This window comes from Myotis yumanensis, unplaced genomic scaffold (assembly GCF_028538775.1).
Source record: "Myotis yumanensis isolate MYYU_CA2020_CCGP unplaced genomic scaffold, mMyoYum1.0.hap1 SCAF_14, whole genome shotgun sequence".
In the NCBI taxonomy this organism is placed as follows: domain Eukaryota; kingdom Metazoa; phylum Chordata; class Mammalia; order Chiroptera; family Vespertilionidae; genus Myotis; species Myotis yumanensis.
Genome location: NW_027223765.1, coordinates 12008168 through 12035875, shown reverse-complemented (window position 1 = coordinate 12035875; position 27708 = coordinate 12008168). Strand labels below are relative to the sequence as shown.

Below are 27708 nucleotides of genomic sequence, written 5' to 3'. Positions count from 1 at the left end.
CATTGTCATTAGGAAAAGAAAAGAGGAATAAAACAAAACACAAACACAAGTTATTTGGTTTTATATAAAGTTCAAAAACAAAAAATTGAGGTTTACAAGTCAAAAATTTGGATTCCCAGATTAAACAACAAATTCTGTGAAATTTGTTTTCTCATAACGTTTGTTTAAAAAAACATAACTTTTTGTTTGCATGAAAAGAAAATATGGACATGATCAGCATAATTTGAGGAAACAGATATTTGGACATTCTTAAAACCCAAGTTAGACATAAATGAAGTAAAACAAATATAAAATATCTTAAAGATGCATTAAATACTACTGAATTTGAAAAGTTGGTAATTACCTAGTTATAAGAATGGAAAGTTAAAACCATTTCAAAATAGCGTTTGATATTAGATGGAAATAAGAGAGAGATAATATTCTATCCACTTGAATGAGAGAACAACAGAACTTTGAAAATCAATTATTTGGTCAATGATGTATCTCAGTAGTTATATACAGGCCTCAATGACAAACCACTAACCTCAAAATGTGGTACTAATTATAAACAATGACAATTATATTATCATTTAGTTCAATCTTTACTTTTTAAAAAGAAAAGCAGCCAAAATAATTGGTACAGGAACGGTGATATTATAACTCAGAAAATAAACTTTAAAAAAAGGCAATTTTGCCGAAACCGGTTTGGCTCAGTGGATAGAGCGTCGGCCTGCAGACTGAAGGGTCCCAGGTTCGATTCCGGTCAAGGGCATGTACCTGGGTTGCGGGCACATCCCCAGTGGGAGATGTGCAGGAGGCAGCTGATCAATGTTTCTAACTCTCTGTCTCTCTCCCTTCCTCTCTGTGAAAAATCAATAAAATATATTTAAAAAAAAAAAAAAGGCAATTTCAACAACAACAAAATACTAAAAAGTATTTATAGCCACAATGAAAACTTACAGGTTTGCTTATTTCCAAATATTCTATTTTTCTGGTAATCATACTAGTTGAGCTTTAAAATGACAGATTCATGGATGTTGAAAGGTAGTGATCATTACTGCAGATTATAATCTCAGAACTACTGAATCCAATAGCTTTGGATTCTCATGCTTTGCCCACTTATTATATGCATGACTCTGTGCAAGTTACTTAACTTCTCTAAACTTTAGTTTGCTCATTAGTAAAACCAGGATAATAAAGTATTAATGAAAAAAATATATATGTAAGAACATTCATTAACTTTTAAAAAATTATTACCTAAAATACTATAGAGAAATAAGTACTTTAAAAAATTGGGTATCTTCAACAATTGTATTCCAAGCCATTAAACCAAAAAAAAGGGGGGGGGGGGGGATGTGTTTACCTAAATTCCTATAATAAAATTTTAAATCTTATTCAGAAAATAGACAATTTAAGGGAATTCACTTTATCCTATTCTAATGAGTAAAGCACAAAGGTAACATGAGTTTTTATGACAATAGTATATTGGTATGGAACCTCTTTATAATTTCCCTTGGCTTAAAGGCCACACATTTATAATTTGACAACAGGTTGGAACACTGAGCCAAAGAACAAAGTAACACTAACTCACACTAAAGATTAAACACAGGCTCTATTGGTTTTAATTAATTGGATAAAACACTTTGCTAAAAATAGGATACATCTCTCTAATCTTAACATATATCTCTGGGAGAAGTAAATTAAACTCTAAAATTTCAAAAGTAGATTCAGTCAGGATTCCAAAGAAGCTCACTTTATTTTTATTTTGGTAATCTTATCTGAAAGAATTATGTTAAACTTGGTGAAATGTTATTGGCTTATACCACTATTATATACCTCCACCCCCCATCATACTATGCTTTTTTTATATACCTAGGAGTAGCGAATGGATTGCCCAGACTGAATCACCATTATATTCCATATAAATTTATGAGAAAGAAAATGAATAGTCTAGAGACATATGAAAACATGCTCAAAGTCACTAATCATCCGAGAGATGCAAAACAAAACCACAATGAGGTACCATCTCACATCTATCTGAATGGCTATCATCAACAAATCAACAAATGACAAGTGCTGGTGAGGATGTGGAGAAAAAGGAACCCTCATGCACCGCTGGTGGGAATGCAGACTGGTGCAGCCACTGTGGAGAACTGTAGGGAGTTTCCTCAAAAAACTAAAAATGGAACTCCCATTTGACCCAATGATCCCACTTCTAGGAATATATCCCCCAAAACTAGAAACACCATCAGAGAGGATATATGCACCCCTATGTTCATAGCAGCACAATTTACAATAGCTAAGATTTGGAAACAGCCCAAGTGCCCATCAGCAGATGAGTGGATTAAAAAACTGTGGTACATCTACACAATGGAATACTATGCTGCTGTAAAAAGGAAGTAACTCCTACCATTTGCAATAGCATAGATGGACCTAGAGAGCATTATGCTAAGCAAAATAAGTCAGTTGGAGAAAGATAAATATCACATGATCTCACTCATTTGTGGAATAGAATGAACAACATAAACTGATGAACAAAAATAGATCCAGAGACAGAGAATCATCAATCAGACCATCAAACCTCAGAGGGGAGGTAGAGGAGGGTGGAGCGAAGGGGGGCGAGATCAACCAAAGGACTTGTATGCATACATATAAGTATAACCAATGGACACAGACACTGGGGGGGTAAGGGACAACGGGGGGTGGGAGTGATAAGGACACATATGTAATACCTTAATCAATAAAAAAATAAAATGTATAGTCTAGAAAACAGAATAGTTATAAAGAGAGGCAGGGCAACCTTCAACTATTTGAAAGTCATGTTAACAAATAATTAGGGGAATGTCAAGGGGGCGGGGGGAAGGAGACATATGTAATACTCTTTGTAATACTTTAAGCAATAAAACAAAATTAAAAAAATAAAATAAAATAAAATGTGATGAAATGTAAAAAAAACACACAAATAATTAATCTTCCCTGCTAAGTTACAAGGAGGCAGATTTTAATGCAGCAGTTCTCAACCTGTGGGTCGCGACCCCTTTGGCGGTCGAACGACTCTTTCACAGGGGTCGCCTAAGACCATCCTGAACATCAGATATTTACATTACGATTCATAACAGTAACAACATTACAGTTAGGAAGTAGCAACGAAAATAATTTTTGGTTGGGTCACAACATGAGGAACTGTATTTAAAGGGCCAGAAGGTTGAGAACCACTGTTTTAATGTAATATGAAAAAAGATTTTATCAAGAATTGAAATGGGCTTATAACCTTTCTGGAGGACATTATGACAGGCTGAAATAATAATAATAATAAAAAATAATCCCTGCACCTTTTAATTCAGTAAATTTTAAACATAAAAGAATGATAGCACAGTTTATAATAGCAGAAAATATTGAAAGCAACCTAGATACTATTTAGCCATGAACAGTGTTCAATTAATAGTATAAGACAATGAGAAAATGCTCAAGATAAAATAGAAAAAAAGTATATAAAACTACATAACAAGTAATACCAATTCTGTCCTCCTAAGAAAACATTTGCATGTATAAAAATAATTGGAAAAGTAATTATAAAATTAAAAGAAAGTACATCATAATTTATCAGCTGATTTTTCCTACATGTAGTGGTCTTGCAGGTACTTTTTGTTCCAAATTTTAATTCATGAGCACATATTACTTTAATCAGATGCTGAATAATCATCTATCAGGAATATTTTGAAAGAAATTGCTATTCTTGAATAGTAAAATGAGCATTATGACTCCCAATGTCCCTTATAACTCAAAGCTTCCACAACTCTAAGAAAACTTTCTACAACTAATTTAAAAATCAATGAGCCTCTGCCAAGAACAGAAAATCTAAAATTAAGTTTTCAAAGAAGGATGGACAGCCAAGAGTGATATTACTTTCTGAAGGAACATCAATATCCTTTGGCTAATAGCTCTTTTCTTAGATAGAAAATGGGCAGTGAACCTAAATGAGTTGGACAAACAAAACAAACAAACAAAACAAATACAGTATAGAATGAATCTGCTACTGCCCAAAGAAGCAGTTGGAGGAGGAAAAAGGAATGAAGGTTTCTCCCTTATTTTTACCAAAAGGACCACTGCCTAGATGATGATTAATATAGTATAGTGATTGATTCATATCTATAGCCATGGAAGTTAGCTAATATTTTCATCTGGTAGGACTATAAACCAAACAGGGATGGAGTGGGGGTGGGTTTGGTCTAGCATTAAGAAAGTCTCTTGTTTCTTTAAAAAGAATATCTAATTTTATCAATTTGAGTAATATCAGAATTAAGTGACCTTTGGTAGTTAAATCACAATTGCAATTTTCATCTAAGAAAAGAAAGTAAAACATGAAAAACAGAGCTAATTACAAACCACTGGCTCAGGATCATAACAACATACAATATTATCACCATGCATTTCAAATATTATCTATTCTAAGTCAAATAAGACAGATTCATGAAATAACTATGATAATATCATAGATTAGAAATCTAAAACTCAAATCAATGGAAAAAATAATCTCCTTGTGACAAGTAAAGGTAGCCTTGTTACCAAGAACAAACCATAGAATGCCATACACTTTTTACCAGAGATAAGAATGAGTAATAAACAATATATAATAGAATATAACTAACATTTGGATGAAAATGCACTCCTATAATTGCAAAGAGAAAATAAAATAGTGAAGTGTAAATTACTCAAAATATTCAGAGAAATCAGTAAGACATTTCTATTTCACAGTATTTTATTTATTTATTTATATGCATATAAATATATAAGTAGGTATATGTATATATTTATTCCTGCATATATAAGTATATGTATACATATACCATACAATCTTTCTTGCTAGTTATATGATACATTAGTTAAAGAAGGTTAAAATGAAATATTTATGATAGTTTTCCGATATTTAAAATATAATGAGACTTGGAAAATAATATGTGGTTATATACAAAGATCAAGAGAACACAACTTACAGAATCTGGTCAAAATACACAGTTTTCTTCCTTTTTGTTTTTAATAAATGAATGATAGACAAAAAGAGGGGGGGGGAAATCCTAAACACTATAATTTCCCCACCAGTTACCATTAATTTTTAAAAAATCTTTCCAAAATTTAAACACAAATTTATTAACAAAAAAGGAGAGAAAAAGAAACTGTCGGTATTAAACATTTACCCTTAAAGGATTCATCCTATCAGAAAATCATGGCAGAAATTAGCACCTGAAAAGTACTCAGAGCTTTCTAATTAGTATATGAAAAATATACACATTTAAAAAAATTAAAATAAAAAATATGCTAGAAACAGTTCTAATATAATCAAAGAATGTACTATGTTCAACACAACTGCATAAAATCTGTTTTTTTCCTATTTATTATTATCTAATTCAGAAGCCATTTTTGAGGCAATGTTACTTGACCACCACCCATTTCCTTTTGTGACAAATGATTCAATACCCAGCATTTTCAACCATCTTTCCAATGTTGGAGAATTTAAAACTCACTACCTTGATGAAAGCATAAAAAAAATCAAATAAATCAGTATTTCTCTAACAACCTACAGCACCTGAAAATAATCAAATTCTGAAAAACATGCTTCCTCCTTAAAACAAACAAATAAAAAATCCCTTAAATATCTCTTTACAAATGGCATCTGAAAAATAAATATGTTCAAGAAAATACGAATTCACATACGTTCTGACAGGAAATAGCAATATACAATATTTTAAACATTTTAAAAAGGCAGCGCATTCTTCTCTGTGTTGCAAAAGACTCCAGACCTGCAATCGTGCTGCAGTCATGAATAAACATATTCCTCTGAAGTTCTAAGTATGTGTGGCCATATCAAGGGCACATCCGATTTGAAATGGATTTACATTACCTCCAACTTTAGGGCCACCTGCTGAACCAGGCTTCCTTGCACTGTTGACAGGATTTCCGGATGTTTTAGGTGCAGGAACCTTGAAGGCTGAAGCAGCTGATGATGGCCTATTTCCATCCACTGATTCTTCATCATCAAAGCTTTTATCTGTACAAAGCATTAGCAAAATGTATCTTAAGAAATCTAAGCTTTGCTCCATTTTCCATAAGGCTCAAAAAAAACAAATAAAGCTACATATAAAATCATAACTTTGTGAGATATATAATACAAAATAAAGCTCCTTTGAATAAGCATTTATATAATGGCTAACACTATATAAAATAACCAAGTATAATTTAAAATCAGGTTGCAGTATTACCATATTTACTACCTATATCTATAAAGTCAAAACATAAAACCAAATATATTAACTATAAAGATAGAAAAAGCGTTTTTCCTTTTTTACTACTAATAAGCATTTTCTGCCAGCTCCTCCCATAGTGCATCTTCCAGCACACCCTGCCTTAGTCCTTACACCCAGATTCTGCAACTTACAATCACAGATCCGTTTGCAAATCAGTCGCCTCATTCCTCTGAAAGCTCTTAATTTTCCTCACCCTAGGATGCTCCCAATGGTTCACATGGCCAAATGCAGTAGATTTGAGACTAATCAAAGATTCTATCAAAAATAGATAGAAACAACCACAGAACCACCACTGAGGTTTGTGCCGGCATTTTTCTTTCTCTTCCCTGCACTAGGTACTGTAACAGCCAATCAGCTATAAGGTGACATCATCTTATGGCAGCTACTGCCAGATGAAAGGTAAAAATTCTCCATGTATTTTAAAAATCTCTTTGCAGCTGCAATCCTTATTCTGTATCAAAATTTCAAAGGCATTCAATACTACAGGTTTATAAACCTAAATTTGTATTCTCTTATTTAGCTTACTTGAAAATTTGTACAAATAGAAAATAAGATTTTATGCAATATTCATTCTGTTGATGTGCTTATTATTGCATCATTAAACCAAAGAATATCACAGTGCTCATTAGTGTACCTAATTAACTCGGCAATCTAACAATTTGCTGTTTATTTAGGTCACAGAAATCAAACTAAACAATTTGTTCTCATAAATGATTCAAAAATATTCCATAAAGTTCCTTTTATAATCTTCATGAATGACCACACTAGTATCATCTCCGTGTATAAAATGAAACACCTCCACTTCCACCCCCACCCCCACAAGATATATGCATTTTATTCGTCGGAGAAGATGGTTTTCTCTAGGACCCTGCACAATCCAACCAGGACAAACAAGATGGGCGAGGCAAAGAGGCAGCTTTACCACAGGCTTCAGATCAATATGCCAGAATCTTTCCCTTTCAATCCGCTTCCCTTACCTATGCAAATACCCAAATCAAGGAGGAATAATCATCCTTTTAATCTTAAATATATATTTAAAGGAAATACACCAAACACATGTTAAAAAACTGTTTAATTAAAAACAAGAGAGTCAAATAGACAACCTAATATAAAGCCACATTCCATTTCAGCAAGTGTTTTCCTTAAATAGCACAACTTGTAGGAAAAAAGTACCTTCTAGTTCAGGTGGGGAAGGTCCAGCCCGCAGGCCATGTAAGGCCTGCAAAATCATTTGGTCTGGCCCTGACAAGGCAACTGCAAGTTGGACTCAAAATTCAATAAATCTAGGAGCTTTTTTCATAGAAACATAAATTTATATTAAGTGAATTATATTAAGCGAATGATGTTATAAATATCCAAATGACTCTTGGCAGAAAAAAGGTTCCCCACTCTTGTTCTAGTTAAACAATATATTTTTCTTTCTTAGCATAATATTATAAGGTAGCCAGTGTGGATCACTTAAAACCTGTGCTCTATGTAGACTGCTGTGTTAAAAACACTAATACAATTCCAAATAAACTTTTTTTTTTTGCCACCACCATCATGTAAAAAATGTAGCTAAGAGAGACAGTAGACACACAAATCTAAGGAAAGATGAGTATTGAAACAAAGTAGCCAGAGGTTCCCATGGAAACAGTGCTCTCTTCCTACAAACACAAGAATTTAAGAGAGTAAATGTCTCTACTATTTAAAAAAAATTAACTCTTAACATTCTCAAGTTACTGAGAAATTAGTTTTTAACTTATCAAAATAAGGCCAAGAAAATATACAAATTATAACTATGCAGCTCAATGAATTTTCACAAAATGAACATTCCAATGTAACCAGTCTCCAGAATAGATCATTATCAGCATCCTATGAGCACCCTCACTGAACCTCCAAAATTCACCAGTTCCTACTGAAGTAAACTGGTCTTGACTTTTAACACCATAGTTTGTTTTACCCACCTGTGAACTTGATATAAAAGGAATCACACAATAGGTACTCTGGTACCTGGCTTCTTTTCACTCAATATAATGTTTGAAATATTCATTTCATTACTTATAGTTTTCTACTATATGAATGTATCGCAATTTATTAATATCCATTCCACTATTGATGAACATTTGAGTTGTTGTCAGTTTCGGATGAATTCAAAGATGTATATGGCAACCTCTAGAGCAGTGGTACTCGAAGTGTGGTCCAGGACCAGTAGCTGAACATCACCTGGCAATCTATTAGAAAGGAAATTCTTGGACCCTAACCCAAATCTTCTGAATCAATGGAGATAGAGGCCCAGCAATATTAACAAGACCTCCTAGTGATTGGTGTAAGCATGATCAAATTTAAGGGTCACTGCCCTACAGCAGGAGTTGGCAAACTTAAGTCTATAAAAGGCCAGATAATAAATGTTTTAGGCTTTACAAACCATATATACTGTATATGTAGTGTCTCTGTGCAACTACTCAATTATACCACGGTAGTGCCAAAGTAGTGATACATGATATGTAAGCAAATAGGTGTGGCTGTGTTTCAATAAAACTGTATGTATGAAACAGGAGGGCATCGGGATTTAGCCTGCAAGAAATAGTTTGCCAATCCCTACTCTAAAGCAACCACTAAAATAAGAGTAAATAAATAAACTAATAAAAAACTAAAATAATTTTTAAAAATTGAATAGTTAAGAAGCAGGAAAGAAGACAAAAAAGCTAAAACAAGTAGATAAAATAAAAGATAAAGTAGCAAAAATAAAACCAGGTATGCAATAACGACTTAAATGTAAATTAACTAAATATTCCCAGTAAAAGACCAAGACATAATTTTTAAAATAGGTTGCTTAAATAAAATATATTTTACATATAAGGTCACATTAAAATAAAAAATGATAGAGACAGACCATGGCAAACACCAACCAAAAGAAAGCTGGTATAGCTATACCAACTTCAAACAAGCAGCTTGAAGAAGCATTACTAGAGATAAAAATTTGTATAGCTATATCATCACAAGCCCCCAATTAAAAAGTTTGCAAAATATTTAGAGGTTATAAATATTCTAGACTTAAAAGTATTTTCTTTTTATGTCATTATCTTTTAATGTATTAAAAGAAATACCAAGTCTGTATTAAATCTCAGGAACTTTATTTAAATTATTTTTATAATCTATATACTAAAATAAATCTGTTATTTTTGAGGTAGGGTTCAGGCATACAAGACAAGAATATATGCCTTTTATTAAAAATATTTTCTTAATAACTATAAAATATCAGAACAAATCAGTTATATTTTTTCCTAGCACCTCTTACTTCCTGAAATACTTTTATGAGTGAACTAGAAGTTGCACTGGAAGTGGACAGAACTTTTTCTTGTTTATGCTATAATCCCATTACATACAACAATCCTGGGATAACTGTCATAGCTAACTCTTGTTCCTGCTTCCCACCCTTTCCCGCAGAATTTATTCTCAGCATAATGTGCTGTGAGTTGAACAAAGTCATGTCACATTGCTTCTCAAAATCCTCCTATGACCCCAATAAAAGGCCTACCAGGACTCCAAGATCTACAAGATCTTAGGTCTCTCTAATCTCATCTTCTACTCACTATCCAGCTTTCTCTCCAATCCAGCTTCACCAATGTCCTTGCTGTGACTCATATCAGGGTCTCTATATATGTTCCCTTTGCCTAGAATATCCTTCCGCCTCTTAGCCACACTGTTTACTCACCTACTTCAAACTCACTTCCTTCAAATCTTTATTGATCTATTACTTTCTCAAAGAGGTTTCTCCAGATGATAAAATTGTAAACCTTCCAAAATTCTGACACTACTTCCATCCTTTATTTCTCTCCCTAGTACTTACCATTTATATATTTTACTTACTTTGGTTATTATTTCTCTCCTCCCACTGAAATGTACTGTCTATTAGGGTGAGAACTTCTGTCTACTTTGCCAATTGCCATGTCTCCACCACGTGCAACAAGCTCAGAAGGACACATTTCACAATAGGGACACTTTTGGCTCCACTAAAAGCTTTACTAGGTTATTTAAAATAAAACTCCAAAGGCAAACAAACTATAACCATTTCTAAAATATCTCCTGATAAACAATAAAAATACCTGACAAAATACTAATAAATGTAAGAATAAAACCACTATATTTGAACTTCTATTCCGAAGGCCTATGGGGCAAAGAGAACAAAATTCAAAACTCACATAAGATGCAAATTTGAACAGAAGAGTCTTCCTGCCAAAAGCTGGTATACCAAATGAGTATACAGTTGCCCTTGAACACAGGTTTGAACTGTGTACTGATATACGGATTTTTAAAATAAATACCTGTACTGTTTAGACCTCCAGCTGGGAATCCACAGATGTGGAGGGCTACTGTATGCACCGACTATACCATTTTATATAGGGGAATTCAGCATCTGATTTTGGTACCCACAGGGGTAGTTACTGAGAGTAGTTAAGTTTTGGGGGAGTCAGACAGAGGTTATATGCACAATTTAAACTGTATTTGGTGGGGTTGTACAGTTGTTCAAGGATTAACTGTATCCTCAAGGTTAAAATGAACCACAAGTAAGACTTTAACTTTTAAAAAAGTTGATTTCAGAGATGAAGGGAGAGGGAGAAATAGAAACATCAATGATGAGAGAGAATCACTGATTGGCTACCTCCTTCACAAGCCCCACTGGGATTGAGCTGGCAACCCGGGCATGTGCCCTTGACCGGAATCAAACCCTGGACCCTCAGTCCACAGGCCGAAGCTCTATCCACTGAGCCAAACCACCTAGGGCAAGACCTTAATTTCTAGTCTTTTATTCTTTTCAAACTTTTCTCAAGAGGGCCATAGAGAAGTAAATCAAATGGTGTACTTGATTTAGGTCAAATGCTTAGGCAGTCGAGACATTAAAGCCTTTAAACGCGGTAGGCTCGCACTTGTAGTACTCCTAAGCAACAGCCAAAGCAAATGCAAAATTTTCCTAGAAGAAAGTCTATGGCCTCATGTTATTTGCAAAGTAATTTTCCAAAGGTCACTTAGCATGAGATGAAACAAGACACCAGGAACAAGAATAAATAGAAAGAAATAGACAATAGGAACAGATCCACTTTAAATCCTAGAATTATTAAGCACAGACTCTAGAATATCTATACTTGGAAGCTTTTACCAGGCAGGCTTGAAAATAACTTCAGAGATGAGGAAATTATAAAAAAAAGTGACACTGATTTTTAAAAACAACCAAGCAGAACTTTTAGAAATAAAAATAACTGAAATTTAAACTCAGTGGGGAGACACAACAGATTAGACACAGCTCAAGGGCTCATTAATGAACTTCAAGATAAATCACAAAATAATCATGTAGGATTCATATAGTAGGAGCTTTAATATTTACTGAATAAGGGTCAAATACAGAAAGCAACCTATAAGTTACAATTATGTTGATACCTCTGTTCTTACTCCAATGTTTCAAAAAGACAAAACTGTGGTTTGGTGCAGAACAGAACAAGATGAACATACAAACTAAAAACGTGAGCAGGGTCTAGTGGTTATGTGTATGATGGAGATGAAAAAGGAGAGAAGGAGCAGAGGTCCTGATAACAGGAAAAAGAGATGGAAATGGAGGCAGAGAAACAAATATAGGAGGAGGTGGTGGAGGAGGAGGAAGAAAGGATGGGGAGGAAAAAGAAATGGTGATAGAAGGGAGAGGGAGATGGAAATAAAGGAGATGATGGAGGCAGAAGTGGGCATGAGGAAAAGGAGGAGAAGGCAATGAAGAGAAGGGGGAAGAAATAGAAACAGAGGAGGAGGAAATGGAGGAGGAAAAAGAGGGAGGAAGGGAGTAAGAGAAGGGAGAGGAGGACAAGCAAAGAGAGGGAGGGGAAAAACAAGCCTAAGTAGGCTAAGGCTTTATCTTATGCTGCCTTCATATTACACTTGAAAACTGTCCTAAGTAAGCACTGAGCTCCTGTAGGCTCATGATTCCCTATCAGCATGCCTAAAAGCCAAAAAAGCTCTAAAAGTCTTTTAAATTTATCTGGCAGAAAAATCTGAAATGATTTGAACTCAGTGTATGGCAAAACATAACGTGAATTGACATTAGCCTATTTATTGTTTTTATTTCCCCTACTGCGAAAAAATATTAATGTGCTTGATTATAAGGTCAGCCCCAAACCCAGCTCGGGTTGTTATAAAATATATGGTGTATAACTGTATTATTTTTCTAATACTAACATATTCTCAATTCCAAAATATAAGTGGTCAAGATTTCAGATAAGAAAGTATGAATTGCCCGGGTCAGGTGGCTCAGCTGTTTGGAGTGCTATCACAGATACCAAAAGGGTGCCTGTTCGATCCCCGTCTGGACTGTATGGGAGGCAACCGATCAATCTCTCTCTCTCTCTCTCTCTCTCTCTCTCTCTCTCTCTCTCTCTTTCTCTCCCCCCCTCCTTCTCTTTTTCTAAAATCAATAAAAACCTATTCTTGGGTGAGGATTTTTTTAAAAAGGAAAGATTATAAATGCATATTACCATAATCAAGTCCCTTCCTTTTTTTCTTTTTCCCTTCAAAGAAAAGCCATATACGTATTAAAATGGCTATTCAAACTTTCCACTTCACTTTTATAGGTACATGTATTCAAAAACATAACATTTCTGCTTCTGAATTCATATAAAATCTGAAAAGCTGCTCCATCTCATATGGAAAACAAAGAGCAAGCCAAAAACTTTATACCATATCTCTTTAAAAAAATTCATTTTGTGTGGTTTTCCTCAGTGAACCAACCAGCCAGTTCAGTAAGAAGAACCCACAACATGACTGAGTGTCATGTACAAAACAGACTGTTTCATAGTAAGTAGTTTCTTATACCAAAGTTCCTCTTTTCAATTGAAACTATATCCTTCCTTATTCTAATTAAAACACCGAGCAATAGGACTTTGGATTTCTGAACTGTTTCACACTCTTGCATATCCAACAATGATCATGGTTATATCTAACAGCTAAATTAGCAACTGATACTATGAAATCCTATATAATAAAACCCTAATACGCAAATTGACTGAACGGTGGAACGACCGGTTGCCAGGACATGCACTGACCACTAAGGGGCAGATGCTCAACACAGGAGCTGCCCCCTGGTGGTCATTGTGCTCCCGCAGGGGGAGCACCACTCAGCCAGAAGCCGGGCTCACAGCTGGCGAGTGCAGAGGTGGTGGTAGCAGGAGCCTCTCCCCTCCCGCTTCCACAGCAGCGCTTAGGACCCCTTGGGGGATGTCCAAATGTCAGCAGGTGGACATCCCCCGAGGGGTCCCGGACTGTTAGAGGGCACAGACCAGGCTGAGGGAACCCCCCATCCCCGCCCCGTTGTACGAATGTCATGCAATGAGCCTCTAGTAATCTCTATAAGCTATTATACCGCATGCATCTCAGAAAACAAACAAATTTTAGTTGTTTGCACTCCCCACTATGTTTTTACATTAGGATATTCTCCTTGGCTTTCCTCTGACCTCACAAGTCCTTCTTGCTCAGTCTCTTCCTCTTTTACCCAACCATTAAATGTTGAATATCCTCCTTTTCTCCTGGCTGTACACTTTCTAAATGGCTTCATCAATTCTCAACAGTTTAAAATATCTCCTACATGCTGACAAGTTTCAAATGTTTGTCTCTAGCCTAAACCATCTCTCATTTTCAGGTCTATATATTCAACTGCCCTGTAGAAGTCTCCCCTAAGAATATCTCAAATTAGAGGATTCGACATAGGTAACCTAATACCAACACATCTCCAAACCCATTCTTCCTGTCTTCCCCTATGCCAGTAAATGTAAAGTCAACTCCAGCTCACAATCTGAAAGCCTCATTCCAAGTTCTCTCCTCTGTACTGCATAGATCGTCTATCAGTAGCTCTTACTGTATATAACTCCAAGTTATATATAGCTATTTTTCTTTACTTCCTCTGCCATTCCTAGTCTAAAGCCAGACCAATATTATCTCTGCCTATATTGCTACAACTTTTTAATTGGTCTCCTTGGTTCTATTCTTGACCTTCCAAACCACAACATAGATAATGCAATCTTCCAAAAAAATAATTTGGACCTATGGCTGCTGAAACAATTCAGTGAAAGACTGATAGGAAACTTTATATGAGGCTGATAACACCTATTCAATATTAAAACAACAAAAAAAGACAATCAGACAGTGTATGCCTTCTGACAAACAATATATAATACCACATACAAAAATCTGTATCAAAAGGAAAAAAAGAAAAACCATCCTGGCTGATGTATTGAGTTATTAGACAGTTGGCCCAAGGATCAGAGGGTGACGTGTTTGATTCTCAGTCAAGGGCCCATACCTGGGTTTCAGGTTCCAAACCTGACCCCAGTTGGGGCACATGGGGGAGGCAAGCATCTCTCTCTATCCTTCCCTCCTTCCCTCCCTTCCACTCTCTCTAAACACCAATGGAGCCCAGCTGGCCTGGCTCAGTGTTTGAGCACTGACCTATGAACCAGGAGGTCACACAGTTCGATTCCCAGGTTGTGGGCTCGATCCCCAATAAGGAGCATGCAGGAGGCAGCCAATCAATGATTCTCTCTCATCATTGACATTTCTCTCTCTCTCTCTCTCTCTCTCTCTCTCTCTCTCATCAATATAAGTATTTAAAAAAATAAAAATCAATGGGAAAAATATCCTTGGGTGAGTTTTAACAACAACAACAACAAAAAGGAAAAACAAGACCTCCCCCCGCCAAAAAAAAATCAGACCTGATTCTGATCAAGACATTATCAGAATTTTCAGTTTTCAGAAAATACAAGGGATATAGAAACATTTTTTTAAAAAACCAAGCAACATAAAACCACATGGCAATGTAATGAACAAAATCTAATATATCCATACTAGATTTTACCAGACAAGTGTGTTTTTCTTTAATAAATGGCAAGAGGAGAAAAAGACGGACAACTGCTTTAAATAGAGCCCTAAGAGGTATATCAAGCCCTAGCTGGTTTGGCTCAGTGGATAGAGCGTCAACCTGGGGACTGAAGGGTTCCAGGTTCGATTACGATCAAGGGCACATGCCAGGCTTGTGAGCTCTCGATCCCCAGGAGGGGGCATGCAAGAAGCGGCCAAACAATGATTCTCTCTCATCATTGACGTTTTTCTCTCTCCCTCTCTCTTCCTCCCTGAAATGCCCCCCTACTCCGAAAAAAAAGATATATCAACCAACTGCAATGGTAAACATTGTCTGAATCCAAGTAAAACGATTTTTATGGAACAATTAAGGAAATATGCACGTGCACACACGTACACACATTCCAGTCCAGCAAGATAGTAGGGCTGGGGAAGATAGGTAGGAATACTGATGAATAAAAATTGTCTATGTATTGATAATTTGTTGAAGCTGGATAATGGGTGGTAATGCAGGTTTATCACAATATTTTCTATTTCTGGTTATGTTTGAAAATCCTCCTAAAAATATAATTTTAATCACTTTACTCTCTTCCTTAAAATCCTGCAATGGAACTCCAATAAAATGATAAGTAAAACCATAAGAGCAAAGAAAATGAGGTGAGGCAGAGAGTATGTGAAATCAGCACCTAAAAGATAGCAAGAAATTCTTATAAAATGCAAATAAAAAGGATAAAAGGCTTTTGAAGAATAACACCACAGCAAAACTGCATCTTAGAATTCTCAGAAGCCCACTAAAACAGCAGAGAGAACTGATCTACCTTAGAGAATGACAGAAGTAATAATTTCTAAGCTAGAAAATACAGGAATGACTAGCAAGGAACAAATGAAAAATCTATAGAATGATTTCGTCATTAAGCTCTTCTCCCTCCCAACTCAGTGAGCTCAGTATTTTACATACAGGTGTGTATGTGCATGCTTACACATGTGCGCATACACGTACACACAATTCTGTAAAAATGGAGCCATCAGGAAAGGAAAAACAAATTTCTTGGAACTATCTGAACTTTTATTTGGCAAGATTTTTTAAAAGTTAATAGGAGGGCTGGATGAGAGTCAAGGAAATCTCCCAGAATACAGAGTAAAAGAGAAAGACAAAGACGGAAAACTTCAGAAGACAAACAAAAAGGACATGGTGAATCAACCCAGGAGCTTCAACGGCTGACTAATAACAATTCCCTAAGGAGAGACTAAAGCTAATGAAGGGGAGAAACTTATATTAAAAAAAAAAAACAAAAACATATTTCCCAAAGCTAAAGAAAATCACAAGCCCTCAAAAGTAAAATAATCAAACAGTAAAAATGTAAAATGTCTTCATTAAAACTAAAATGAAAAATTTTAGTAAAACAATTAGAAATTGAAAATCCAAATGCTTCAAAATAAAACGGCCAAATTTTTATATTCACCTGAAGATGCTGTGTTCTCAGCAGCAAGTTAGTCTTAAATAAGCTATTTCATTTATAAAAAAGAAAGTTTATATTATACAAAGTTTAAAAGAGGTGAAGAAATTGATAACGTCTCTTAAAATTTCGGGATAGGTATTAACTATTTGAAGACATTTACCCTTTTCTTTAAGGGGGCCCTTTAAAATTTCAAGATTTCCAATAGTTCAGTGAAGGAGCAAACACAATTTAAACCATTATTTGGTATTAACAAAATTAACATATTTCATGAAAACATAATATCAAACTAAATAATAAATGCAGCTCATAAAATGGTTTTATTTAGAACCTTTACACAATCTAGTCATTTCAGGTAAGTTTTCTTTTCTTTTTTTTAATAGATGAGAAAGAATCACTGATCGGCTGCCTCCAGCACGCCCCCCATGGGGATCAAGCCTGCAACCCAAGCACGTGCCCCAACCAGGAATCAAACCATGACCTCCTGGTTCAGAAGTTGATGCTCAACCACTGAGCCACATCAGCCAGGCTTAGGTAAATTTTCATGACAGCTACAGATTGGTCATAACAGCTGTCAAGCACATCAACTATACATTCTACAAAAGCTGTAAACCTTTTCTTGAAGATTCAGGTTCATTAGCAACATCATGTTTGAGGCTAGGTTGCAACTGGGCTCAAGGTCTTGCACCCAAATGGGTAAATAAGCCCTCTTCAAGAAGGCTAAGATTTTTAATCTTAGTGTCTAATTACTGCCTATATTGTTGCTAAATGCTCAATCTTTTGTCCCTTATAATTTACTTTTTCTCCTTATAGACCGCCCCCCCCCCCCCCCCTTATCATTGGTCCCAGAAGAAAAGTTTGGCCTTTTTGCCGGTAAGAGTTGCTTTCTTTCAGTGATTTAAATTACCCAATCACAGAATATTCCAGGGTATGGAAGAGATCATTCATTCAGTATTCATAATTTCTTACTGTTGTTCCCTAGCTCCCCAAACCAGTAGTTATATGTCAATTTGGAGTGGTCCCAGAAGGCTTAACCCCTAGAAGGCCAAAGTTATATCATCAATTAGATACATTTTTTTAAAAGATTCATTCATGTTTGAAATAATAAACTGTGTTGAAATATTAAAAGTTTACAAATAGCCTATTTGCAACAAAACCTTATTTCTTTCCAGCCACTCGTTGGCATAACAAAAGGCCAAATTCCTCTTATGAGCTTCTGAGGCAGACTGCAGGGCTCAGCGCCACATAATAATCCTACAGGCTTTTAACTCTATCAGGTTTGACTGCTGAGTTACTTCACAGTCATTTGACTGCTTAGTTTTATAAGTTTGGGTAAAGATAAATACAACTAAACAGAAAGATACCTGAAACTTATAACGGATAGTCTTTATAGTGCTTCACAAATCCAAGTTTGCTGAAGTTAAGCTTACGTAACATTCAATAGATAATAGATTAATAACCAGAATATATAAAGAGCAATTATAAATAAGCTACAAAAAAGTCAAACAACCAAAAAGTTGCCTAAGGATGCCAGAAGGTAATCCACAGAAAAGGAAATAAATAAACAAACCTATGAAGATGATCAACCTTATTAGAAAGCAAAGATGTTTTTGAAAGGGTGAGGTATTTCTCACTCATCTGATAGGCAAATTTTAAAAAGATTAGTAACAACAAAAACTGAAAAGAATGCAGGTAACTGGTAAAGCCTCTTTTGGCAGAAATTAGTTAGAGCTAACGCAATTTGAAATAAAGAACTTGGATCCAGAAATTCTACTTTTAGACTACTTTAAAAAATATATATGTGTGGGTGTATGTGTATATACACATACGTTTACGTTTTGTACAAAGGTATTTTTTCATAATCATTTAGAAAAATAATGTGATTAAACAATCTAAAATTCCATAACAGAAAAAATGGTTATAATACATCCATACAATGGAATTCTATACAACAGTTCAAACAAATAAGGCAGCTACACATGATTGCATTAAAAAATCTCTATGCCATATTGAGCACACAGCAAATGGCAAATATATATTCAGAATGATACAATTTATGTAAACTCAGTAAAAACAAAACCATTTATTTTGATACTTAATATGCATGTAAGGTATGAAAAGACAAATTCCATACTAATAAAAGTATTCATCTCAGCTTATACCTATGACCGAGACTTACAGGTAGTTCGAAGGGGACTTTTGCTCTATCTGCATTGTTTGAATTTTGAAAATAAGATTGCATTTGTCTTAAGTTCATAATTCAAAATGAAGGAATAAGAAACAACATAGGAATAGTGCAATCCAATTGTTATATATATGTTCACATGATAACAGTATGGTGTATGTGCATTACATGTGAGAGATTAAATATGCAGAGTATATGAAAATGTTATAGCTATAAATCTCTATATATGTGTGTGTATTTCTATATTGTTTACTGTGCAGATTTTTAATTTTTAATAAAGGTGTATTACTTTAATTATCAATAAAATACAATAAAGGTATTTCCATTTTGAAGAAAAGAATGAACAGAAGGTTATCCTCTGAGCTTTATGAGATTACTTTGATTTTTTAAAAATCAAGACATTCCTAAACAGTCTGAATGCATTTATATACCATCTGAAAATAGAAAAATAAGTAACTGTACCTTGATAGCCATTGAACCTATATGTTTAAGAAATAAAATCTGAATATGGCCCAAACCAAATGCAACATTTAAAGTTGCCTGTAAATTACAATTTACACAAACAACTTGGCAATATCCTAAGTATATGAAAAAATTGATGGCTTTTACCTTAAAAAGTAGTAGTTAAAATTAAATTGTTACTGATTTATATAAGGTCATATAAAAGTTACATAAATTCTTTTCTACATAAATTCTTGTAATAAACCATAACAATATGCAAAACAAAAATTACTATCATATTTCCATTAACATGTACATAATAATTTAAGTGACCGTTACTAATATCATCATTTTGGTAAGTTTGCATCCTATTCCTCATAGTTCCAAGGGGACAAACGCCTTAGAGCAGTGGTTCTCAACCTTCCTAATGCCTCGACCCTTTAATACAGTTCCTCATGTTGTGGTGACCCCCAATTTCATTGTTACAAATTGAACATAATTAAAGCATAGTGATTAATCACAAAAACAATATGTAATTATATATGTGTTTTCCGATGGTCTTAGGGCGACCCCTGTGAAAGGGTCGTTCGACCCCCAAATGGGTCGCGACCCACAGGTTGAGAACCACTGCCTTAGAGGAAAATCATTGCATAGTCATAAGGAAGGCTAAAGCTATTAGAATTAAAACTCCCAAATACTGTCAGTCTTCCTTAACAACTTAGTGAAAAAATGCACAGAACATTTTTGAGTAACCTCAAATTTCCCTTCATACATATCTCTTGTTTTGATGCAATTAGAAAGTATACCTCTAAATATCTTAACAAAAGATTTAATAATGAAAAAAGAAAAAAAAACCTAAATTATTATGTGTTATGAAGGACAATACAAATGCACTAGACTTGGTTCTAGTTTGTTCTGTGCCTGGGACTTATAATCTCAGCAAACCTCAGTTTTCTAATCTGTAAAATGAAAATACCAAAATACTCTGTATACTTCACAGAGTTATCTGTACCTGACGAGTTAATGTATACTAAGTATACAAAAATGCTTTGGGAACTAAAATGCATATTAGAAATTTTTTTAGATGATTGCTATCATAATAAAGCACTGGCAAAATCAATTTTTAATCAAATTAATATCCTATATAGAAACTGCAAAAGAGTAAATATTTTCTAGAGAATTGTTTACTAGGGACAATGACAAATTACAAGCATATTTATTAAATAGTGTCTATGGCAAGCCATTTTGCTTCTTTTACTACTTTATACCACAGAATTCTACTTGTTGTGAAATACCACAGGAAAGATGTCAAGCTAGTTAACCAAACCTTCCTGCCAAAATCTGTCATTCTTCCTTCCAAAGGCCATGTTCTCTCTTTAAAGCTTTTGCATATATTCCATGTTTCTTCCAATATCGCTTCTTCGTATCCACCACCAAAGACTGAGGGCTTGCTTGGGTTACAAGGTAAATTGTCACCTTATATTTGCCAGATCTCAGACAGACATATCAAGTAGAAAAAGATACCAAATGACAAGTAAGCACACACGTGCATACATCATACATGAGTGTATACACACACACACACCTTCTTCATTCTTTAGGGAGAAATATACTCCTTACATAGCAAATGATTGTCACTTTAAAAGGAAGTGTATAACACAAGCAAAAGAAGAAAAATAAATCTTACTCACCATCTCCCATAGCCATTCAGATGGTCCAGGGAGCTCTTTCTCAAACCAAGAGGTCAAACAGCACAGCAAATAAATGCAGCTCAGTGCCTGCGCCACTGGGCTCGGCCTGCAGCCTGCAGACACCGGGAGCACTGTGTGACCCAGGCTGCGCTGCAGCTCTGCACCGCAATAGCCAACAGCTGCTACTCCATTTCAAAATAAAAGTCTGGGGTCTTGTTGAAAACCCTCATCTAATTTAGCTGAGCCTAGCAGTGCTTGATCAAGATTATTCTTTAACTGCATACAAGCAGTTAGATACAGGTTATGATGTTTCTCCTTGTGCTGGCTGACTGAAATGTAATGTAAGGAAAGCTCTGAGAATCAATAAATACCATTCCACGGGGGAGGGGGGACTTTTAATGCAATCATCAAAACACAAGGCATGTGTTCAGCAATCATTTTCTGCTTCCCTAAAGATATGCATGTAATCAGTAGCAATCACATGATCTGATGGATTAACTGATTTGCACCTTTTTAAAAGGTTTTCATCCTTTTAATATTTACAAAAGGAGATTGCTAGAAGTGCACCAACAGGAATAGTCCAGTTTCCATGATTAACTGCTCTCATTATGCAGGAAGCATTTCTGGCTGCCGTAAACAAATCACGTCAAAGGCAGCCCATCAAAGGCTGTTCTGTGTGTGGACAGCAGGGCCACGCAGAACAAAGCTTGCTTCTGGTGGAGACAGAAGCTCGCCAGTGCGCAGCTGCAGGGACACGGAGCACCCTCCATCCAAACTGCACAACCATCAGCACATTGTCAAGCTCAGAGAAAGCCCTGGGGCTCATGGTCACAAACAGATACAGTACCTTTAAAAATCAACATAAGAGGTGCTTTGCTTTTCACCAAAGGGTATGTTATAAACAAATACATATATATATTAAAAAAAGCTAAACCGTAGGTTACCTTATTGCCTCTAATATGCCAAATATCAAGGTAATTTAATATCCTAATTTCTATGCATTATTTTATAGCCAGCCTCCTAGAGCGATTCTTTTCCTAGCAATTGTTTCAAACAGAGAAGCTGGGAAATATTTTACAATGATTACATGCCTAGACTGCATTAGTTTCTACACATACACTAGACAAATCAGAATTATTCAGTTTTTCACAGTGAAAGAGAAAAAAAACTTGCAGTCAGAACCACCAATACTGTTGGTGTTTACATCCTGATTAGCGTAGGAGACTGTCTGGAAAGCTCCATGACGACACCAGGGCCTGTTATAATCGTAGTGGCCTGCAACTTTTAGTCTTTTCTTTTGAGCAGGGCTGGTGTCCCCTCCTTTCAGCCACAATCTGATTAATTTCAAATCCAGTTTCCTTCTACTAGCAGAGCTAATTCCACTGCACTTAGGGATTCTGCCTAACACACACTCTGTAATATAAGAATTAAACTCAGGCTTGAAACACACTCAAGACAAAAAGTGCTGTGCATTTCTCACTAATTCTAAACTAAATGAAATACTCAAATCTTAGATGATACAATTTACTTTATGTTCTTCCATCTCATCCCTAGCCTCACTGGGCTCTAGCCAACCCTGACCTCCCTTATGTCCTTTTCTACCTCTGGGTCTTTATGGTCACATATTCTCTGCCCCCAAACACTTCTCCTATCGTTTATGCCATAATTAGCTTGTTCTCCTTTATCAGATCTCAATTCAAATGTGTCAACTCTCAGAGAAATCGGCCCCACTATTCTAAAGTGGCATCACTGAGTTAATTACCAACTCCATATCCTATTCACTTTATTTAATGACTTAAGATGACAGCTTTTAGCTATAATGACTCTTAAAAAGTCATACCACCTTTACAACAAATCCTCTGTTTTTGTTTTTGTCTGTATTTAGCAAAAAGACTTTTCATTCACAAACACTCTAAGTCAATATAAGAAGTGTGATGTTTCATTATTATGGTTTCAGACAAAAGCATACTCAAAAATTTTACTTACCATGATAGTTTCTAGTCACAGAATATCATATGGAACAAATCTGAATTAAATGCCATGTTTGGGTAAACTCCCAACAATTTGCTTTGCATATGTACACAAAGTGAGAGAAAGAAAAGGTGGTATCTTTAATGGCTCTTCAGTCCATTATATGCATTAATCTATATATAAAAAAAACTAATATGCAAATTGTCCCCATGGGGGTTCAACCAGGAGACCAATCACTCACTATGACATGCGCTGACCACAGGGGGTGGTGGGGGGGTAGGGGAGTGCGGAACAAAGGAAGGCCTCAATCAGCCCTGATCACCGGCCAGGCCTAGGGACCCTACCCGTGCCAGAATTTCATGCACCGGGCCTCTAGTTATTTTTTATAAGTTTTCATGTTGAGCCTTTATTTTGACCTAAAATGGTTTCTTGTTCTATTACTGTTTTGTTTAAGACTTTTTAATTGATGTTGTTTTTTAAGAGAGAGAGAGAGCGAGAAAAACATCAATGTGAAAAGGAAATATCGATTGGCTGCCTCCTGCATGCCCCCTACTGGGGATGGAGCCCACAACCTGAGTATGTGCCCTGAACAGGAATCAAATCAGCAACCTTTCAGTGCATGAGATGACATCCAACCAACTGAGCCACATGGGTCAGGGCCTGTTCTATTACTTTTAGTTTACAGTTTTAGTCTGAGTACACAATAACAATGAACCAATAAAGGGCTAAAAATGTTGTGGGGGAAAATTGTACAGAAATAAAAAAGGAGCTGAATAAACCTTCATTACATTCTTTGGGTACAAACTTTTTTGCATTTAATTTGTTACTTATAAAAATTTGTTTTCAGTGTTTGATACATTTGTCTACCTGTGACAATTATCCAAGTATCCTGGACTGAGATGAAACATACTATTAGTGGAAATAATTTTCTCATTTAATGGCTTTTGATTTGGCAGCAAGGATTTTAGGAATAATTTAAATTAATTTCATTAAACGAAGGGTAATTGTATTTTGTCCATCACCAACTGTATTCACTCTGGATTCCCATGTGTTCCTTGTTTATGATCTCTTCTCCCTTACTAGAATGTAGGCTTGCTGAGGCAGCATCTTTAACTGTCTTCTGCACTGCTATGACATGATCTAATTTTAAGATCATTCTCACTTCTGGGTAAAAAAAAGATTCCAGAGGGCAAACATGGAACTGTAACATGTAATAATCTAGGTTAAAACTATCTACTGTAACATGTAATAATCTAGGTAAAAACTAAAGGAGATTTAGAGTGGGGTTTTAGCAGTGGAGATGAAAAAAAATTTGGGATATATCAATATTTCAGAGGAAGAAATGACCAATTAAGCTAGACTAATTAGTAAAGGACTAATTAGTAAAGGACTAATTAGGGGTCAATTCAGATTTCTAGCCTGAGCTGATAGTGGTACCACTGACTGAAATGGGTAAATCAGGGAAGAACAGATTTGAAGGAAAGGAAGAGACAACAGGGTTTCAATTTTGGACATGCTAAGTCTGGGATGCTCATTAGGCATCCAAATGGAAATGTCATAGATGCCACAGGCTACCAAATCTAGAGCATAAGGGATAGACTGAATGAGGGCTAGAACTACACATTTAAGAATCATCAGCAAATAGTTACCATTTAAAGCCTTTGGGCTAAGTTAGGTCACTGACAGAAAATAATGACAAGGGAGAGGAGGGGGTTGAGGATAGTCAACATGATAAACAGGCTTCTTTCTACTAGTCTCCACCCTTATTAACAAATCCGTTAAAGTATTTTTCAATGACAGCATAATATTTTCATCAAAAACATCATGGCTGCTTGGCTGGTGTGACTCAGGGATTGAGCGTTGACCTATGAACCTGGAGGTCACAGTTCAATTTCCAGTTGGGGCACATGCCCAGGTTGCAGGCACAATCCCCAGTGGGGAATGTGCAAGAGGCAGCCCATCAATAGTTTCTCTCATCATTGATGTTTCTCTCCCTCTCCCTCCTCTCTGAAATCAATAAAAAATGTTTTTTAAAACAAAACAAAACATCATGACCAATTTCTATACCCCAATATACTGTATATGTATTACAGATTTTAACATTCACATTTGACCATATTTACAATATTCAGAGTATAATCTCCAATACAAAAATATCTCTGAAGACTCCCCTAAGAGAAATAAGTGGTAGATACTAACCCCAAACCTTCTTGTTTATGGAGAGATAAACAAGAGAAAAGAAATGAGAACTTAAAGAAAAGGGGATAAAATAATCTTCTATTTTTATGGTAACAGAAATAACCTCACAAAACACAATTACAGTACTTTCAAAATAAACCATACCAAATAATAAATATTTTAAGGTTATAATATCCATTACACTCTTTTTCTTAGAGTTGTAACTACAAAGTTTGGAATACACTAGTGAGAATGCACTATAAATGGTATGAAAGCACAACTCTTAATTTAAGGAATTTTAACAACTCTTCATCTTCCTGCTGTTTCTGGTTTCTATGGAAATGGACAGAGGTAATGCTGAAAAAATAAGGACAAGGCACTTAAAACACCTTCTATTCAGAGGAGTGATAAACAGCTGGCAGTCAGGGGAAGTACCAGTAGTGCTGAAGTCAATTTATGCTTCTGGAACTAAGTTTAGATTAGGGTAGACACAATCTTTTTAACACTAATTTCTCATTCCATCTGCCTTCCTGCAACAAAACAAGGTTCAATCTTGGTTTAATCCAGAGGGGAAAAAACCCCCACTAAGTTATTTCAGAAACTAGTTTTCCTATTATTTAACTATACAACTTATATACCAAATTATTTCACCAGCATCATTTACATAGTACTAAGTTAATCACACTCTCTCTTTATTTTTTTAAATATATTTTATTGATTTTTTACAGAGAGGAAGGGAGAGGGATAGAGAGTTAGAAATATCGATGAGAGGGAAACATCGATCAGTTGCCTCCTGCACACCCCCTATTGGGGATGTGCTTGCAACCAAGGTACATGCCCTTGACCGGAATCGAACCTGGGACCCTTCAGTCTGCAGGCCGACGCTCTATCCACTAAGCCAAGCCGGTTAGGGCCACACTCTCTTTAATAGGAACTTAATTCCCTAGGTGAAAAACCATCTATACTATCTTTTGAAATAGAATATATTCTTTACATAGGGCTAATTAATAATTAAAGACTGAAGTCTAGGTAAATGGTACCCAATAAAACCAAATACAACTTAGTATCCTTACAAAAAGTAGAGCAACTACAAAATCAAATAAACGCCACATACTAACTTCAATTTCTAACTCAGAAGCCAAAGATAATTATGTTGGTAAAGTTCCTACGTCTATGTTTCTTCACCAGTGTCATCACTGGTAGTCTACACATAGGTGTAATAGAGCCCATCAACCCCACAATTTCTACTAAAAACAACAAAGTAAAACAGTTACTATGGAAATAAAAAACACATTCCATGCATGAAACGTAGAGGACAAGAAGGTCACCATATCTTCAACCCAGAAGATACAAAACATAGGCAAAAGAACAGGATCATTTTGCACAAATAAGTACACCCATTATTAAATTTTCACTTATTCCAAGTAAGTGCAAATGGCCAGCAGGATATAAAGACTTTGTTATTATATCCTAAGTTTTAAATCACAAAATCAAATCTGATGTAACAGTTGACTTGAAAACATATTTTAGTGTCTAAAAGTTTGTTAATAATCTTAGAAATGTTTAAGAACTAGAATAATTTAATTATTCTTACCTTTGCAGACACTCAAAATCATACCGCCTGAATTTTGCACTTCATCAAATTTGGCAAATATCATTTCTAATCTGGGAATAAAGAATACATTTTGTTTGTTTTACATACACTTTAATGAGGAACAATTCCTTTCACCATCTCCCTGAGAAAAAAACAATTCCAGGGATTTAGTTAGTTCTATACAACTCTCTTTTACAATGAACTAACTCACTTACTGAAAAGAAAGACAAAACCCATCTCTCTTCAGTTGACAGAACCAGCCAAATACAGATAGCACTCTCCACACTTGTAGGCATATTTGTGAAATGGTAACTTTAACACAAAGCAGTTTCCCATGTTTCATCATAAAATTATTTCTCGAACCCATCAAAAATACTTGTTACAACTTTATAATGAATCCACTCAGTCACCAATACACCCTTAAAAAGTACATAGAACCATGTTAAGGAAACATAAAACCAGAGAAATCAAACTGGGACCATATAAAACAAGGAACTTAACAGATAAATGCTGTGTGTGTTTTGACTGCTCCACGAACAGAATATGACCACTATGAAAAAAAGAATCTAATTTTCAAACAATTACAATATTCAGGATAATATTACACAGAATTTATTATATTGAATTGGCTATACTGAATTCTTGCAAATAAATGCTAGATGAAAGAGGGCAATGGTTAGTAGAACAATCATCTGAAGAAATGGGTAAAGCAAAATTCATTCACATCAGAAATGTGTCCAATATTTTGAAGATTCAAAATACTACCTATAAATAATGAGGTCATGTGCTAAAAGAGTAGAAAACACTCTGCGTGGTTGAAAAATCCAATTGTACACACCTTGTACCTATGTAGTCCTTCCCATCCTCTAGCACCTGGTTAGAGAAACATCATAGAGAAGACTGACACAAGCGTAACACAGAGGAAAGAACTATGGACTGAGAGTCAGGAAGCCTTCAGCTTCTCACCAACTAGCTGTCACTACTCTGGGTCTCAGAGTCTTCATCTGCCAAGTGGCTAGCCACTTAGGAGAGAAGC

General features: G+C 35.3%; 1 protein-coding gene across 38 annotated transcripts in view; it reads right to left on the bottom strand.

The window, feature by feature from the left end:
• The window catches only part of CLASP2 (cytoplasmic linker associated protein 2), a 140772-nt gene that overhangs the window by 95213 nt on the left and 17851 nt on the right, over window positions 1-27708 (bottom strand). For 26 of the 38 annotated variants that reach the window (XM_070391787.1, XM_070391762.1, XM_070391767.1 and 23 more), the window contains exons 7-8: window positions 26673-26743; window positions 5879-6025 (exon numbers count right to left, since the gene is read on the bottom strand). In XM_070391787.1, coding sequence (XP_070247888.1) covers window positions 5879-6025; window positions 26673-26743 — 218 coding nt within the window. Of the gene's footprint in view, window positions 1-5878; window positions 6026-6412; window positions 6597-20929; window positions 21044-26672; window positions 26744-27708 lie in introns of those variants that run through there. The other 12 variants (XM_070391789.1, XM_070391791.1, XM_070391795.1 and 9 more) reach the window with 2 other exon arrangements.